The 16,305-nt window shown below is 43.9% G+C and overlaps 2 protein-coding genes across 2 annotated transcripts; one reads left to right on the forward strand and one right to left on the reverse strand.

Moving 5' to 3' along the window:
- The first annotated feature begins 262 nt into the window (after window positions 1-262).
- Window positions 263-3,439, forward strand: DYNLL1 (dynein light chain LC8-type 1). The gene is made up of 2 exons (XM_006019839.3): window positions 263-425; window positions 3,111-3,439. The coding sequence occupies exons 1-2, from the start codon at window positions 294-296 to the stop codon at window positions 3,246-3,248; spliced, it is 270 nt and encodes an 89-aa protein (XP_006019901.1). The 5' UTR covers window positions 263-293; the 3' UTR covers window positions 3,249-3,439.
- Window positions 3,440-3,559: 120 nt separating this feature from the next.
- On the reverse strand, window positions 3,560-12,368 carry COQ5 (coenzyme Q5, methyltransferase). Its single transcript, XM_006019840.3, has 7 exons — window positions 12,177-12,368; window positions 11,384-11,533; window positions 10,242-10,466; window positions 7,935-8,041; window positions 6,306-6,394; window positions 5,957-6,068; window positions 3,560-5,337 (listed from the first exon to the last, which is right to left on the reverse strand). Exons 1-7 carry the CDS (start codon window positions 12,343-12,345, stop codon window positions 5,236-5,238), a joined length of 954 nt encoding a protein of 317 aa, XP_006019902.1. The 5' UTR covers window positions 12,346-12,368; the 3' UTR covers window positions 3,560-5,235.
- Window positions 12,369-16,305: the final 3,937 nt, after the last annotated feature.

A 16,305-nucleotide genomic window follows, 5' to 3' on the forward strand; every position in this document is an offset into this window, starting at 1 on the left:
CGGGCGCCCTGGTGTCCCACTGCGGCCGCCGCGCCTTGCTTGTGCCGGGCTGGTGCCGCGCTGAGCCTCATCGGCGCGGGCCGCGAGCAAACCTGGGGGGTGGGGGGCGGCTCCCCAGTGCGCCTTGCCCCTTAGTCCCGGCTGCGGAGATGCTGCCCGCCCTCGGGTGGGGGGACGTGGCAGGCGAGGCGGAACGGGGGCTCCCGGGCTCTGAGCTTGGAGGGCCCCACCGAGGTGTGAAGGTCCGCGCTCCCCGCCTCCTAACTCCTCGCCCCACGTACGCCCAGGTAACCATGTGTGATCGAAAGGCTGTGATCAAGAATGCGGACATGTCCGAAGAGATGCAGCAGGACTCTGTGGAGTGCGCCACGCAGGCCCTGGAGAAGTACAATATCGAGAAGGACATTGCAGCTCATATAAAGAAGGTAAATGGCTTGTCTGAATGCATTTTTCTCCCTCTTCTGCCTTGGGTGAATGCTTGAAGATCATCTAGTGTAGCAGGTCTCAATCTCTTTTGTACCAGGACCCATTTGTAAACATCAGTGGCCAGTCCAGACCCAGTGCCCCTCACTCCTGACCTGCTGTCCCCAGACACCAGCCCCCAGTGTGTGGGGCAGGGGTAAGGGGAGCCCCAAGCAGCCCCTCGCCAGCTGGAACTCTGCCAGCCCACAAGGGAAAAAAGCCAGTTCCCCATGTTTTTCTCCTTTAAGGGAGAATTGATTTTTAAAGTTTGCTTGTGACCCTTTCCTACATTCTTGTGACCCACTTTTGGGTTGTGATCTATGGGTTGAGAAATGCTGGATTAGTGCAAGGGTAGGTAACCAGTGGCACAGGCACCAGACCATGGCATGCAAAGGCATTTTCTTGGCACGTGTGCCTTGGGGCAGATGTTGGGGAAGGGGCAGGGACTGCCACAAGAGTCTGGCACCTCAGGTTTCCTGCCGTCTGCCTCTGGCCAGCCAACACTTCTTAAAAAAAGAGGTTGCATATGTTTTTGGTACTTGGCCCCAAAACATTGCTGATCTCTGATCTAGTGTGAGAACCCTGGTAAGGAGGGGCTGGGGCTGAAGTCTTTACAGCTCAACTCTTCTAAAGCTGTTCCTATGAAGAGATTTATTTTTATCAGTTTTCAGCCAAGAGCTGTACAGTGCCTAGCAACTGTTTCTGGGTTTGGTAAATTTTTCACCTTCTGCTCTTCTTCATAGCTTAGCAACTACAGTTTGTAGAGGCTTTTGAGACCATCAATCTGAGGTGGCAGTGAGAGAAGCTGGTCTGCTAGAATAGTGAGACCACTCAAAGCAGTCATTAACATGACAACCAACATGGGGTAAACAACCTCCTTAAAATGAAACTATTTTTAGTAGTTCCTATTCCTTGCTATTCTAAAAGGAATGGCAAAACCCTTTTAGAAAACCTACACTCATTTCTACATTAAGTTTTCTCCTCTATACACTAGGAATGTTACCAGTTTGGCTTACTACAAAGTAAGCGTCTACAAAACTATATTTTTGGGTGTTTGTTTTTTTGTTTTTTTTTTTTTTTTTCTCTCCTCTGAAGAGAAAATTGTAGTCATCTATGTACATGGGTAGAGGGTTGTCTTGAATCAGTGCGGGGACAGGCTTTTTGGTAGGCATGCCACAAATTGACCCTACACCCTCTCCAAGTCCCACTTTGGTCTGCTTTTGTTGACCAAATGGCTGCTGTTTCCTAAGGCTGCTTCTTTTTTTTTCCCCTGCTTCCCACTTCATCTGATGCTGTGCTGCCTGTGGGCCACACAGACTGCCTGTGCCTCTTGTGACACCCATGGCACAGAGTGGCCACCCCTGTCTTCTTTATTTGCAAAAGTTTAAAAGCAACAGCCAAAAGGTTTTGTAATAATCCAGTGTAGGGTTGCACTGATAAAGACTTTTTTGACCAATACTTATGGCCGACTTAACCAGCCATATTGGCTAATACCAAATTGATTGCCGATTATGCAGCTTGGAGAGCTGTGTCTGGTCAGTAAGTGTGTGTGAGGGAGGTAGATTGAGGCCCCCCAAAGTGAGGGGGAGGAGGGCTAAGACAAGGGCAGGTACTGCCCAGCCAGGAAATGGAACTGCATGTGGCTCATCTGGTGGGGGTGGCTCCCTGATGTGTACACTCCCCTGGGGAAGGCATGTGGGGTGTGTGCCCCCAGGATTTGTGCATGGGTGGGCTGCCTGCTGAGAGCTAGACACGGCTTGCCAGGCTGTATTCCACATGCACAGTGCAGCTGCACACACGCATGCAGCTTCTATCGGTGACATTATTAGCCACATCAGCCAAAAAAAGCCGATTTGCTGATTGTTAGTTTTCCTCTTATTGGTGCTGATTATGATATGGACGGATATTGGTTGCACTGGATTAGAGGTGCACTAATATAACACACTTGCAATGGAAGAGCCATGCTTGGGGCAAGTTTGCCATCAAGCTTTTTAGGTTTTGCCAGCCAAAATACATGAAGCATCCAGTTTGTATACAAATTTGGACTATTAAGTGACATGAGAGACTTTGCTTTTAATTGGAATGAGTGAGACTTTACTAATACTTGACTGTGTTTACAAAATAACTCAGTAAGACACACCTATGCTTCCACTGCAGATAAGTGTTATTCTGTATATCAATTAGTGATCTAGCAGACTCTCCTCCACAGTTAAACCCTCTGCTTTGTAGCTTTTAGCATCTTGGTTTTCCAGAGGAATAGCAAGGATTTTTATATACTAATTCAGAAACCACAAAAGTCAGAAGCACCCAGCTAAGGATCTGATTATGAGTGAAAAGGTAGCTTTGGTGGATGGTAATTTTTTGCCTCCCCTCTTACAGCGTTACCTCTTAAAACAGTACCTTTCTAACTTATGGCAAGGGGGACAGAAAATGTAGTTTACACGAGTCCTACAAGAGCAGAAAAAGTATGCACCGTTTTATTTTTATTTTTTTAATTCCCTCAATTTAGAACATGACCAAATTTTAAATTAATACAAATGCACATTTTGCCAAAGAAAAAGATCCTTGGCAAATCCAGAAGTCTGTAGGCAGACAAGTTAAGCAGCTCATTCTTCTGATACTAAACTGCAAGTGACTGTCTTTTTCAGGAGTTTGACAAGAAATACAACCCCACTTGGCACTGTATTGTGGGAAGAAACTTCGGCAGCTATGTGACTCATGAAACTAAACACTTCATCTACTTCTACCTGGGCCAAGTTGCTATTCTCCTCTTCAAATCTGGTTAGACATGGACTGTACTACCCAAGCTTGCATCCAGTTAAGGACTGCATGCTAATTCCAAATAGAGACTGAAATCTTCAGCCTTCCCCAGGGAACACACTTTGATCAAGCCTCTTGTATTGTTAATGGACAGGGATGTTGCTGTACCAGTTTGTGTTTTCATTGCCACTATAAAAACAACAAAAAAAGCCAAAAATGTCTTCCTTGTATTTTATTTGCTTTCAAAAGCCTGTTTTGTTTTTTTCTAGTAAAAAGGTGGAGTTCATTCAGTTGAGTTTATTCCAATAATTTTACAGCCATCTAGCCCTCTTATTCCTTTATCATCTTTTGCAATAATACTCACTTGAGAAACAAGTGAGGTACTTTGTGAAGCAAGCCTCACTTTAACAATTCAAAGTTTGCGCTCAGGCTAGGTGGGAGAAAGCATAAATAAGTGCAGCTCTAGTTTCAGTGAATTTAGCCCTGCTCATGCTAGTTAGTACTGCTTTTTTTTCTAGTACCCATCAGTTCCTAGCTTTGAGCAAAGAAATAATAGCTAACTAGTTTCATTGTTTCTAGATGAACTGTTTCTTTCATGGAACTTAACATTCTCTGCTGATATAATATTCTAAATCCTACCTAGAATACAGGGATCTCTGCTGTATACCTACAAGTTATTGACTACATCGATTTCTTAAATGAGAGAAGTTAAAGGCTTATCATTCTAAGAGCCCTGACAGTAGCTGCAGCAGACCAAGTAGTACATAATCAGTGAAGACTACTTAAATAAAGTACATTGATACTGGTTTTACAGAACCAAGTTCTGTACTTCTAATTGTTATAAGCTTTCTTTGACAAAGTGACAGAAGCTTACAAAAATAACTTTGTACTCAGCATTAAGCCTACTAGCTCAACTGTTGCAGATTAAATAGGTATTTTATGCTATTTACAAAAAATAAGAATATAATCAGTATGCTGCTGCCTTTCACAGGAACTAATGAAACAACGTTAGTCATCTTAAAGGTTAAGAATGGAATTGAAGTACGTTCACTTTCAACTTCTGTAAAACTACTAGAGCACAAACCTGCAGCCATCATCAGTATAGGAAAGTAATGAGATAATATTTTTATGAAATAAATTTGGTTTCCATGATTTTTTTTTTCCATCCTAATATAAGGAAAATCGTATACTACCATGTATATGTTTACAGTTTAAAGGAGGTCAAACTCAAGCTTTTAAGGTATATTGTACATCTACAGCTATGACTTAAACAGTACTGTACAATAGCAATTCTCCCTCATCACCATGCTGAAGTGAATTGACTTTTCAAGCCTTTTCTGTTAGGAAAATGTGCTGCTTAGAATAACTTGCATAGAAGCACTTAAGTGTCTGTACCTATATAGGTAAAAGATACTATAAGAAAATGAAAAGCTCTGATAAGAAGTGAAGTTTACTCTTAAATACATAAAAAAAAAAAAAGAAACCAACATTTTTCACACATGCTGCTATCATTTCAGATGACATGACAGTAGCTTTCACACCTGTGCTAAGATCTGTAGAGAAGAACCTCAGCTGAAGGTTAAAGTCCATATCCAATTTTAAATAAACTTTTAGTAATTGAACTGTTTGAAACATGTCAGACTTGAAACCTTAATTGAATTTTGTTATGTCCTCACACTGTATTTAAGTACCAAAAAAGTGGCTACAAGGATAGCTTCATCTTTGAGGTCTTTGGGGGAAAAAAGATGGAATATGCTCAGATACCATGCATTCAGGAGTCTTCTGATCCAGAGTTACTTAACTGTGCTCCGTGCTTAACAGGCAGAAAGAAACCAGGTCCCAAATTGATTCAAGACTACTATTTTTCAGTTTATCTGGTGTTTAGGTTCTGGAGATGGCTCAAATTCTTCCATCAGTCTATTCTGCAATCTTGATGGTAAAGTTGTCCCACAGCTTTCAGGTTCTTCACAGAAAACTATCATTAACTGTTCAAAGTACATTGTGAAGTAAATATCACAGTTTGAAACCCGAGTGAACGGCAACAATGCCAGCAGTTAGATTTCGATATTCTACTTTCAAAAAACCTGCATCTTCAATCATTGTCTTGAATTCCTCCTGAAATATAGTAATTGTGCAGTTAGATAATCTTACTTCTGTTATTATTTAGAGGGCCACTTTAAGATAGTTGTCCCCAAGACAATACCAAGGATGTATTTTGTACATCAGACCCAAAGGGCAGTTCTGTATGTATGGTTTGTGGCACTGTAAACCCATCTGTGGCACCACAAACTGCACATTACACGTTTGCTGTGCTGCAAATTAGCAGCACAGTGGAGGCTTTTTGACACGGAGATCCCAGTGTCAAAAAACAAAAAAAAAGAAAACCGTGGCAGAAGTGGAGCAGTGCACATGACAGCACTGTATGCTGTCTGAAACCAGGGCCTGGCCAGCCAGAGCCATGCCCTGGCTGCCGGCCAGGCTCTGCGCAACCAGATCACTGCTGCTGGAGGCCCCCCCTGCCCCGGACTCCACATAATGCTGCTAAGGCTAGGCCAGGTACTGGCCCCAGCCTCCCCAACCCCACCCAGGGCAATGTACCATGTGCCAGAGTGTGCATGCAGGGGCATTCCCCAGGGACAACCAGCAGTAGCACAAATATGTGCCACTGCTAGTTGTCCCCAGGGAACACACATTCCAGCTTATGGGGATGTACCCAAAAAAGCCATTTTCTTACTTGAGCTGGAAACTGTCGGATGCTCTCTACGAGGTATTGGTAAGACTTCCAGTCTCCAGCAATAATCTCACCCAGAACTGGGATAACCTGAAAGCTGTATAGATCATAGAGCCTGCCAAGAAAAAAAAAAAATGCAAACCAACAGAGAACTTAATTTTGGGAGGGGTTTTGTTTTCTCCAAAATATACTTGGTCATTTTATATCCTTTTGCTCTAGACTGACGTGAGAGTTAAGCAGGTGATAAAAATGGATTTAGGGATCTACTTTCATGTCATACATATGCAGTATTGGGGCAGCCCCTCAATAAAACTTTGTGAAGGATAAAAATAGAATGAAAAAATATTCTAACCTAGAAATAAGAGGGTTGTTGACTTGACTAAACTCTAGACACAGGAACCTCCCTCCTGGTTGCAGCACACGGTAAGCCTCCTGAAGTGCCTGAGAGAGATCAAAAGTCAATGAGTACACCGTTTCCTAGGGCAGCATCAGTTCTAGCAATGTCATGTGGGACTCCTGGATGGTCCACCTGCTATCCAAGCAGAGGAATGAATCTAGGCTGGTTAAAATAAGAAGAGAATCCTGGGAGTTTAATGGAACCTGGATGATTACATCATTCCTCTTGAAGTCTAAAATTAGCAGCAAGTTGTATAACCTATTAGGCAACATCCCTGCCTAATAAACCCTTTCCTATCAAGCCAAACAGTCCCAACTCCCTTTGGACTAACAATAGGCTCAATACTGCTAAAGATTGTTTTTGTTACTTCTGTTATTTTGGAGACGCTCACATTATTTTCAAGTGAGTGCAGTATAGTAATAAAATGCAATACCTAATTTTTAATTAGCATCTATTTTAAAGACATCAGCCAAATTACGACCATCTGTCTCCTGAGGTGGGAAGATTCCCCAAACTGGCATAGAATATTTTGTTTATGAATTCTATTCCTTACTGTCTCAGATTGCAAACTCCCATTTTGAAAAAGTGAGGCTAGTTGCTTTCAGCCTGCATGCTGGAAGGAAATTTAAATGGGTGATAACATTCCAAAGCCAAACTTAATCTGAGTGGATCTCAGTTAAAGAGAAGCACTTTGGGATGATGGGATATCTGAAGCCTAGACAAAAGAGATTTTTCCATCTTCTGGAGAAGGGCTGATAGCAGTGGAATTTTTCCAGTGCAGAACCCACCTGCCCTTACACACATGCATACACAAATCTATATAGCCCTTTGAAAGCAACAGCTGAAGGCTCATCTTCACTGGTTTTCTTACATTTATCAGTTCAGACTCTCAAACCTGAGAAAAGGCACTTGATGTCTGAAAGCTTGTCTAACAGGTCTTCTAACTATGCAGTTGCTCCAATAACATGTATCACGAAAAAATTCTTAACCTCTCAGACATTTCCTTGATCATTGTAGCCACAACAACACTCCAACCCTACTACAACCAAGTCTAGCTACTTTAGTAAAGCAAAAAGACTTTGTTCTGTTGTGTAAAGGAATGAGTTAACAGAAGTAAATTGCACCATAGGCCAGGGAGCCTTACAAAGTGATAATTATGCATTTAAAGAGGTGACCAGGTCTCTGAAACAAAGTGCTTGATCAATTATTTTTGCAGGCAATGGAGTTATAGATAAATCAGCCAAATAGCAGATTTGGATTAGAATGGGTGATATAAATTTACTATAATGCTAAGTTATGGACTACAGGAAAAAAAAAAGAGTAAAGGATATCCAGAGTTCTTTGAATAATCTGTACTATACTTATTACCATGATCTCAATTTTAGTATTTTGATGCCATTATAAAGAATGCAGTATTTAGCCTCTGGTTTTCATTCAAGCAAGCTGGAGGGCTACATCCCAATTGTATGTGTATCACAGGTTGAGAGATTTTAGCTGATCACAGGAAATGTTCTTCCTGGAGCCCAGAAAGCTCAGCAAAACTTTAAAGTTCTTTTCCCCCCAGGTCATGCTGCTCTTGATCACCTGGTCAATATGAGTTACATTCCGGATTCCAAAGGCAATTGTGTAAACATCAAACTTGTCATCGTCGAAGGGGAGCTCCTCAGCATTCCCAACAACCCAGGACAAGCCTAAAAGTAATAAGGACAAACATGAACTGCTCCACGTGACATTCCAGAAGACTTGGAACGCTTCCCTTCCCAAAAAGACTGAATATATGTTGTTTTAAAACCATAATGTGATTCTGGCCCTCGGTGGGGAAGGACTCTTCACTTTAAACCCACAACCCCAAAAGCGCCTGCATCATGACTGTTTTCCTTCAGACAAAAGTCCAGCAAATTGTTCTCAACCTTTTTGGACTTTTGTGAATTGAGTGGTCAGACAGGGATAAACCTGAGCCTCCAGTTGCCTGCTTATTTCTCACACCATCCTTCAAAGAATCTTAGGGCACCCTGGGCACCCATGCACTCTGCTTGAGAATCACTAAAAGAGTCTGACAACGAAGGGGAGATAATCTTGGTTTTATGTTCATTTTCTAGAAAGGAATAATACTGGTAGGAACTACTTTTCTTTACAATTCAGAGGGGGCATGCTGATGTCTGCTTTTATGGCTTTCATGAACAGCTGAACACAAGTAATCTAGGTTTAGAAGTAGTAGCTAATGCCTCTCTCCTTACAATAGCTTTTCCTTGCTCTCCAGTGCTGGTATTACACTAACAAAATAGGTGGGGAGCCAGGGCTTACAAGCCAGTCTGACCTTTGAGCTTCTCCTTCTAGGACAGGGATGGGCCAAATGGCAGATCCAGCTGGCCTCCATTTCCCAGCAGCCCCTCTGCATTGCGGTTTCCATGGGGAACCCAGGGGCATGCAGGCAGTGGATCACAGCTCAGCCCCAGCTCTGGACCACACTGTTACCACTGCAAGATCCCAGCTGCAGCCTCAGAGCAGCTCCCCACTCAGCCATGCACCCTGCCAGCACTGCTGGGGCCAGTCTCCCTGGAAACCCTGGCCCCAAGCTGTCACAGCACTGCAGCTCCTGGGGTCTCCATAGAAACCAGCCACAGTGACACGGGCAGGATCTCCTGGGAAATGGAGTTTGTGGTGGGCCACATCAGGCCTACAGGCCAGACTCTACCCATCTCTGTTCTAGGAGGAGGATCAGCAATTAGTAGGCTGAGAAATGAAAAGTGAGAGACAAGAGGACAGAGTTGTCAAGGGCCAATCTTACCTAGTTTCCATTTCGTACAGTAGCCTAGCTGACCAAATTACTGCTACCAGAAAGCAGCCTACTTATCTTAGCAACCAGTTGAAAAACCATAATTATTAAAAGCATTTCCTATCACATCAACAGAACAAAAAACATCGTACAGGGCTCTGGTGTAACACTTGATACGTTTTCCCCTCTCTGTTTAAAAAGAGAAACACTAACTCTGCTTAGTGCTCAATTTAGTGCAATTCTTTTAAAAAGAAAAAAAAGTTTCTAATTTTTCTTCTCCACTTCAGAAGCATTAATTATTTCCGTTGCATTCATTCCCACATCCCACAGTAAGTTCTTTCCCTTCTGTATACAATATGTACACCAACAAGCTACTGATGATAAAAAAAATAATTTATTCTGAAATAAAGAAGGGGCATTAAGCTATGTTATAACATTACACTGAAGAATCCTATAAGATTTACCATGTGTATTTAAACTTGGTATATCTTATTTAAGGGCTATACCTATAAACTCAGACAGATGGCAGACGGCTATCAGACAAATACTGTCATATGAAAGAACTTGATTTTCTTAGGTCTTCTTCTTAAGCCTTTCCAATCAGGATTGGTGTGGTTTCCCAGAGAAAGTCTAGAAATCACTGAATTATTCCAATGACCTGCAAACTGACATTTACATATGATTCAGTTTCTCAAAGTATTATAATATATTCATTAACTGTGGGAGATACTATAGGTTTGTTATATGAATTCTGGTTGTCAGGATATTTCATATTAAAGTTAATGAAGGTGCACTGGCACAAAAGATAGCAAGGTTTAGCTCACTGGGTAAAGGAGAATCAACCATTAGGCTTCAGATTAAATTCAAAGTTTGTATTTTTGAATGATTTAACATTTAAAAGGCTCACAATACCTGCCTGGATACCATATCACATAACTGTCGAGGGAAAAGTTACTTGCCCAGTCAGATAAGCAAGTAGAATTTTGTATGGAAGATGCAACTTGCGATTATTACCTTTACATAATAGATTACTAGGATTATTTGTACATCATCTACTACTCAAAATGTCTTGTGGTCAAAGACCCAGTATTGAAACAACACAATGCAGGACTTACCTTCAGTATAGCCAAGATGTTGTGCTTTCTGCTTTCCAACCTTCAGCATTTCCTTGTTAATATCACAGATCACCACCTGGGACCCTCCTAGAGGTTTAAGTGCCTCTTCCTGGTAACTCTTAGAGATTTCTTGCCATGATAAATTCTGATGGGATTTCAGTTTCTGTCTGAGCTGATACTCCCGCTGGGAACGAACATAATTGATAAACCGAAAGGCGATGTCACCTGTATTTGTTTTGAAAGGGAGATGCACAGTATGGAATGGTTTCTGATATTGTAAAAATTACAAGTTTGATGGAATAGGAAACTGAGACTGAATATTAAATTTAAGTAGAACTAATTGTGGGGATAGTTGGTGGGGGGGGAAGAGAACAAGTCTGCTTTTTCCTTAATTATTAGATGAAACTGAAGTTCTATTTTTTTGTATACTGTAATTCTATATGCAAAAAAATCAGAAGTGCTTCAAGACATTAATGAAACGAAGCCTCTATCCCCCTCCCTTCACTCCTGCAATGGGAAACAGAAGTTAAATGACTTGCTTAAAATCATAATAAACCTACAACAAATCAGGGAATACAGTAAAAGCTCTGTTATCTGGCATGAGGGGGGTACTGGTAAGGAGGGTACTGGTTATCTAAAAATTACAGTTATCTGAGTTATACTGGCACAAAGCCTGCAGCGACAGCCTGCCCTGACCCAGCAGATCTCTTTCCCCTCCCCCCAGCCCCTTCCTCCACAGACTCCCGGCAGCTCCTCTATCAACAGCATCACTAACTAATGTAAACACCAGAAATACTTGATGCATGTGCTAGATAGACTCAGCAAAGATTCCAGTTGCTAAAGTGAGGATTTGTATTGGGAGATATTGGAAATTCCAGTTAACAGAGTATTTTGGTTAGTAAAATGCCAGTTAACACAGCTTTTACTGTACCATTCTTTACTTCAGGCCCATTAACTGCTAGACAGCACTTCCTCTAAACTATTCTTGCTGATATAACAAATATAATTTTGCTTCTTATTACTTATATCCTAGTCATTTTCCATTTCCCCTATGTAGATGAACTTATACAGGCTATTATGAAACTGTTACTCAGCAGATAACACTGCTTAACAACAATACCAGAAACAAAAGTGGCCTTTACCTGTCCCTCCAGCAACATCAAGCAGCTGTGTTCCTGGGTAAGGGTTCATTTGATGCAGTAAGATATCCTTCCATAGCCGGTGAATCCCGAAGCTCATTGAATCATTCATTATATCATACTTTTTGGCCACACTTTCAAACACCTGGTAAACTACATTAAAAAGATATTAAAATGAGACATACATTGCCTAGGAATGCCAATATAGGCAGTCTAGAGATGATAAATCACTGCATTTTTCTTGTGCCCACTGTCTCCTTCTTGATCTTCACCATCACAGTCACTTAAGCCAACTTTTATAAACTCTTGGGCATGACTGTTATATTTCTCTTGCGAGTTATGTCCAAGAAAGTGTCCAAGAGACAAAGATTGTGTGTGATGTCTTTTATCAGACCAACTGCTGGACAAGCTTTTGCACATTAAGGGCCCTTCCTCAGGTCAGTGTTATTATTTAATGTTTGTTGCTATTTAACTGTATATCAATGTTTAATAAACATTAACTGCTATTATTTATACTCCAGCACCTCCTACAGGTTAACTGAATTGTGCAACACCTCCCCCCACCCCCAGTGAGCTCTCCGCATAAAAAGAAACAGAAGAAAAAGGCAACACAGAGCCAACGCAAGAAGTGGGCCCAGAGTCACAGCAGCTTGCGGACAAGGTTGGAAACGACCCAGATCCCGCGGTCCTGTTCCGGCCGATCACAGTGCTGGGCTGCCTGTGTCCCGCACAGCACTGAAGCCGCAGTCCCGCACCATCCAGCCCCGACCCCAGCTAGTCACCCTCGCCGTGTCACCTCTCTGTTCTTTCTCCGCCTCAGGCACGGTCTGAAACCCTAAGTGCGTCTCCCCCTGGGCGGCCAGACCCCGCGCCCCACCAAGGAGCCCCCAGGCCGCACTCAGCCTCTTCCCCCAACTGCGGCAGAACAGGGCGCGGCAGGACGCCGCTCCGATGGAAGCCGCCATCTTGGGCAGTGACGTGACCTTTGCCCCTTGACCTCCGCCTCGACACGCAGAGCCGCTCTCGCGTCACGTGATTGAAACGACTTAGCCAATCGGAAGCCCTACCCGGCAGCGGGAAGGTGAAGTGTGGTTTGAGCGTCCTGTTGCTCTGCAGTCCGGGGCGACGCGGGGCCCATCGCCCCCGCCCACGGGCTCCCCGCGGGGGGGTGCGCCTGAGCCTGGTCCCACTGTGTGGCTTCATCGGCTTCCGCGGAGCAGGCTGGAGCGAGCCGGCCCTCGCGTGCAGGTAGGGCAGCGCGTACAGCCGGCCTCTGAGCCGTGCTGGTGTCAGCTCACTAGTGCCATTGGCTTCCTCCAGAGGGCGTTTGCATATGTCGCGGTTGAGTGAAACGGTGTCGTGGACTGGCCAGTGACTTAACCCTGCTTAGCCACGACTGGCTGAAAAAACAGGTGTGGGCATCACCTCAAGCCGGAGCTAAACACACCTCGTTGTCCTGTTTGCTTTGAAAATAGAATCATAGAAAATTAGGGTTGGACGAGACCTCGGGTGGTCTTGTCCAACCCCCTGGGCTCAAAGCAGGACCATCCCCAGCTAGATCATCCCAGCCAAGGCTTCTTCTAGCTGGGTCTTAAAACCCCCAAGGATGGAGGTTCCACCACCCCTGTGGGTAACCTGTTCTAGTGTTTTACTACCCTCCTCATGACAACGTTTTTCCTAATATCCAACCTAAACTTCCCTTGCTGCAACTTGAGGCCATTGCTCCTTGTTCTGTCATCTGCCATCACTGGGAACAGTTTAGATCCATCCTCTTTCAAACCTCCCTTAAGGTAGTTGAAGACTGTTATTAAATCTCCCTCAGTCTTCTCTTCTCCAGACTATATAAGCCCAGTTCACTCAGCCTTTCCTTATGAATCCTGTTCCCTAGACCTCTAACCTTTTTGTTGCTGTTCGGTAGACTCTCCAATTTTGTGGTGGGGGGCCCAAAGCTGGACACAGTCCTCCAGATGTGGCCTCACCAGTGCCAAATAGAGGGGAAGAATCACTTTCCTCCATCTGCTGCCAATGCTCCTACTAATACAGCCCAGTATGCCATTAGCCTTCTTGGCAGCAAGTACATACTGTTTGCTCGTGTTCTGCTTATTGTCTACTGTAACCCCTGCATCATATCATTTTTGGATGCATGAATGTTTTATTGCTCTATTCTAGCCCAATCTGCTTATTGGCTGTAATAAAATATAATGTTCAGTAGCTACTTAAAATGGGTATTGCAGAATTAGAGGGAGTTCAGAGTTAAGCCATGAGAATGATGATAAGGTGCCTGGAAGTACTGTTATGGAGATCATTCGAAAAGCTTAGGATAGTTTAAGATAACACAAATAAGAGGCACATAAGATCCTGCAAAGTAATGAATGATAACAGAGCAGGTGGCTTGAGAAATTATTGTAGTCTGACAATAGGAAATGAAGGAAATGTTCAATGAAACTGAAAGATAACCCATTCATAATTGATCGAATGTGATGCATTTTTTTATTAAGTTCATGAATACATTGTGGAACTTATCCTAATAGGATGTGGTCAAAGCCAAGACTGAAAGAAGAATTAGGTGTTTATTTAGAGAAGAGGAATAGCTAAAGTTGTAATAGGAAGTATTAGCAAAAATGAAAGCTGACATAAAATGTATTTCAGAAGTTAAGTCCATCTCTATCAATTGAACATCAGGAAGATCCCCAAAATAGACAGATTATCCTAAGTCTACCTTACTGGTTAGTTTATGATGCCTTCCTCCAAAGCACTGGTTGGTAGCAAGTGTTGGAAGTGAACTGATGGGTTCAATGGGCTGCAGGTTTGATCCAATATGGTACTTTCTATGTACTTGAGGTGTGTGAAGGGCACAGTGTGCATTGAATCTTGTGGGCTTCAGCTACACTTTCTGGCTTTCTCTGCTTACCAAGCTGTTTGCACAGAATGACTTACATACATTTTCATATACATATATGTTGTAAGGAAGATGCCACCATCTCATATTCTGACACACAACTTGCCTCTTCTAGTTATGAAACAGGCTCTGCATGGACTTGAGAAACTGCAAGGGCTTGGGAGACTGGTTCTGTTTAGGGCAAGGGGAAACTTTGTAAGCACAAAGCTTATAAGCACATGGATAATGAGGATGAAGTTGGTTCTTACTGAGCTTTGGGTTAGGCAGGGGCCTGCCCAAGGCTTCTTCAGTAGTCTCCGAGTGGCAGGGGTGTGTGGTTTGGGGTGACCCAAAAAGTATTTTGCCTGATGATGATCCCGTTGGCTACAAATGTTGAACTCAGGATCCTTAAAATTCTAGTTTATTAGGCAGACTGAAACACTGTAATGAGTTAAATCATAAACCTTGGGGCTGGTCCCCACACACACACATATGCACACACACACACAGTAGCAAGCTACAGAGTCAGGTATACCTATCCTACAAGCGCTGGAGTCTGCCGTCGATGGCCAGTCGAGGCTTCTTTCAGCGTGGTGTTATCCTCCAGAAGGGGGTTGCCGGCTGGTCCTTCTGGCTGGACAGGTCTGGTCAAGTTGGAGATCAAGAGGACGCCACTGAGGGTTACTTTTCACTGCCTTTTATCTGTCCTTGGCAGACTTTGGTGACTCCCCAGTTTTCAGGTTTGCCCAATCCAGGGGTCATTGACCCTCGTGGGACTTCCCCCCCCTCGGTGGCTACTGGATGGCATCTGTCAGCCCCAGGGGTTGTCTGCATGTACGTGCAGGTTTGCAAGTCCGTTGATTAATTTTGAATAGGGCTCTGGGAGTGGTCGATCTGGAGATATTCAGTCCAAAAGTTGGTCCCCAGCGTTGATTAACTCAGGCCAGGGCTTCTAGCCCTTGATCAATGACATTTAGAGATTTCCTGGTTGTTACATTGTCTTCTATTGAGTTCTTGCAGCTTCCCAGGTGCTAATTGCTGTCTGCTACCATGTTACACATTCAATCACTGATTCACTTGCTCTTTCAGGGGCCAGCCTGATACAGGGAAGGACAGTTTGATTCCTGCCCTTGTTAACATTGTTACAATGTATAACTTACTTATGAAACTAAATACATTCAGTTGAAAGATGAAAGGTGAGGAGTATAAAATATAAGCTACCAATGCCATGGCACACAAATAGATAAAAATACCAAACTACAAGGGGAGATACAAAATGCACACATACAAATTTTAAAACACAATTCCTTATCTTAAAGTGAAAGAGAGAGGAAGGAAGAAAAGGTAGAAAAAGAAACATATCCAAAGAGGGGAGAACAAATGCAGGCAAGAGGAAAAGGGGGCTTTCTGCTACAATCCTAGCCTGAAACCAGCTCGACTCTTGGCAGTGTAATTAGTGCACAGGCCTGGGGGGCTGAGAGTTGGCAGGCTTCCCTGGGAAAAATGCACCTTGGGTGGGGCGGTGCTCTGCCCAGGGTGCTTTGGGAGAGTGGCCCGTTGGTAGTGGCGCTCAGCTGAAACAGATTTTATCGGGTAATCCCAGTTAAATTCAGGCTCCTTATTCAGGGCAATGTACTTGAAACGTGATGTTATGTTACATTTGTGAGATTTTAACTCTTCAGCATGCTCAGGACCTTCAGCTTTGACTCGGGAACCGGGACTAAGGAGCCGACCTCATCCTCACGGTGCTTACCCCGGATGTCAATAGTCCCTTGGCCTGTCATGCGGGGGTTGAGCGCCGGCCTTACCCTCCCTCGGTCCGTGGCGCTGTCTGGGGGAGCCCCAGCGGCACTGCGGGATTTCTAAACTCCGCTTGGCCCTTGCGAAGGGCCCCGCGCGGCGGGGAAGGAGCCGGAGGGCCGGGCCGGACTACAGCTCCCGGCGGGCCAGGCGGGCGGGGCCCTTTTATAAAGCTGCATCCGGGGCCTCGGCGCTGCTGTCGGCGCTTCGTCGCCATTACGGGGGAGCGGCGGCCGCGGTAGCAGCA

This window comes from Alligator sinensis, unplaced genomic scaffold (assembly GCF_000455745.1).
Source record: "Alligator sinensis unplaced genomic scaffold, ASM45574v1 scaffold505_1, whole genome shotgun sequence".
NCBI classification, from domain to species: Eukaryota; Metazoa; Chordata; order Crocodylia; family Alligatoridae; genus Alligator; species Alligator sinensis.

Bases quoted from the DNA above. Each gene is read 5' to 3' on its own strand.
- COQ5 (XM_006019840.3), bottom strand. From the start codon at position 12,345: ATGGCGGCTTCCATCGGAGCGGCGTCCTGCCGCGCCCTGTTCTGCCGC. The intron at 11,534-12,176 runs GTGACACGGCGA...TTTTTAATGTAG, and splicing joins GGCGGAGAAAGAACAGAGAG to TTTACCAGGTGTTTGAAAGT. The intron at 10,467-11,383 runs GTAAAGGCCACT...AAACAAATACAG, and splicing joins TGATGTTGCTGGAGGGACAG to GTGACATCGCCTTTCGGTTT.
- DYNLL1 (XM_006019839.3), top strand. From the start codon at position 294: ATGTGTGATCGAAAGGCTGTGATCAAGAATGCGGACATGTCCGAAGAG. The intron at 426-3,110 runs GTAAATGGCTTG...TGTCTTTTTCAG, and splicing joins TTGCAGCTCATATAAAGAAG to GAGTTTGACAAGAAATACAA.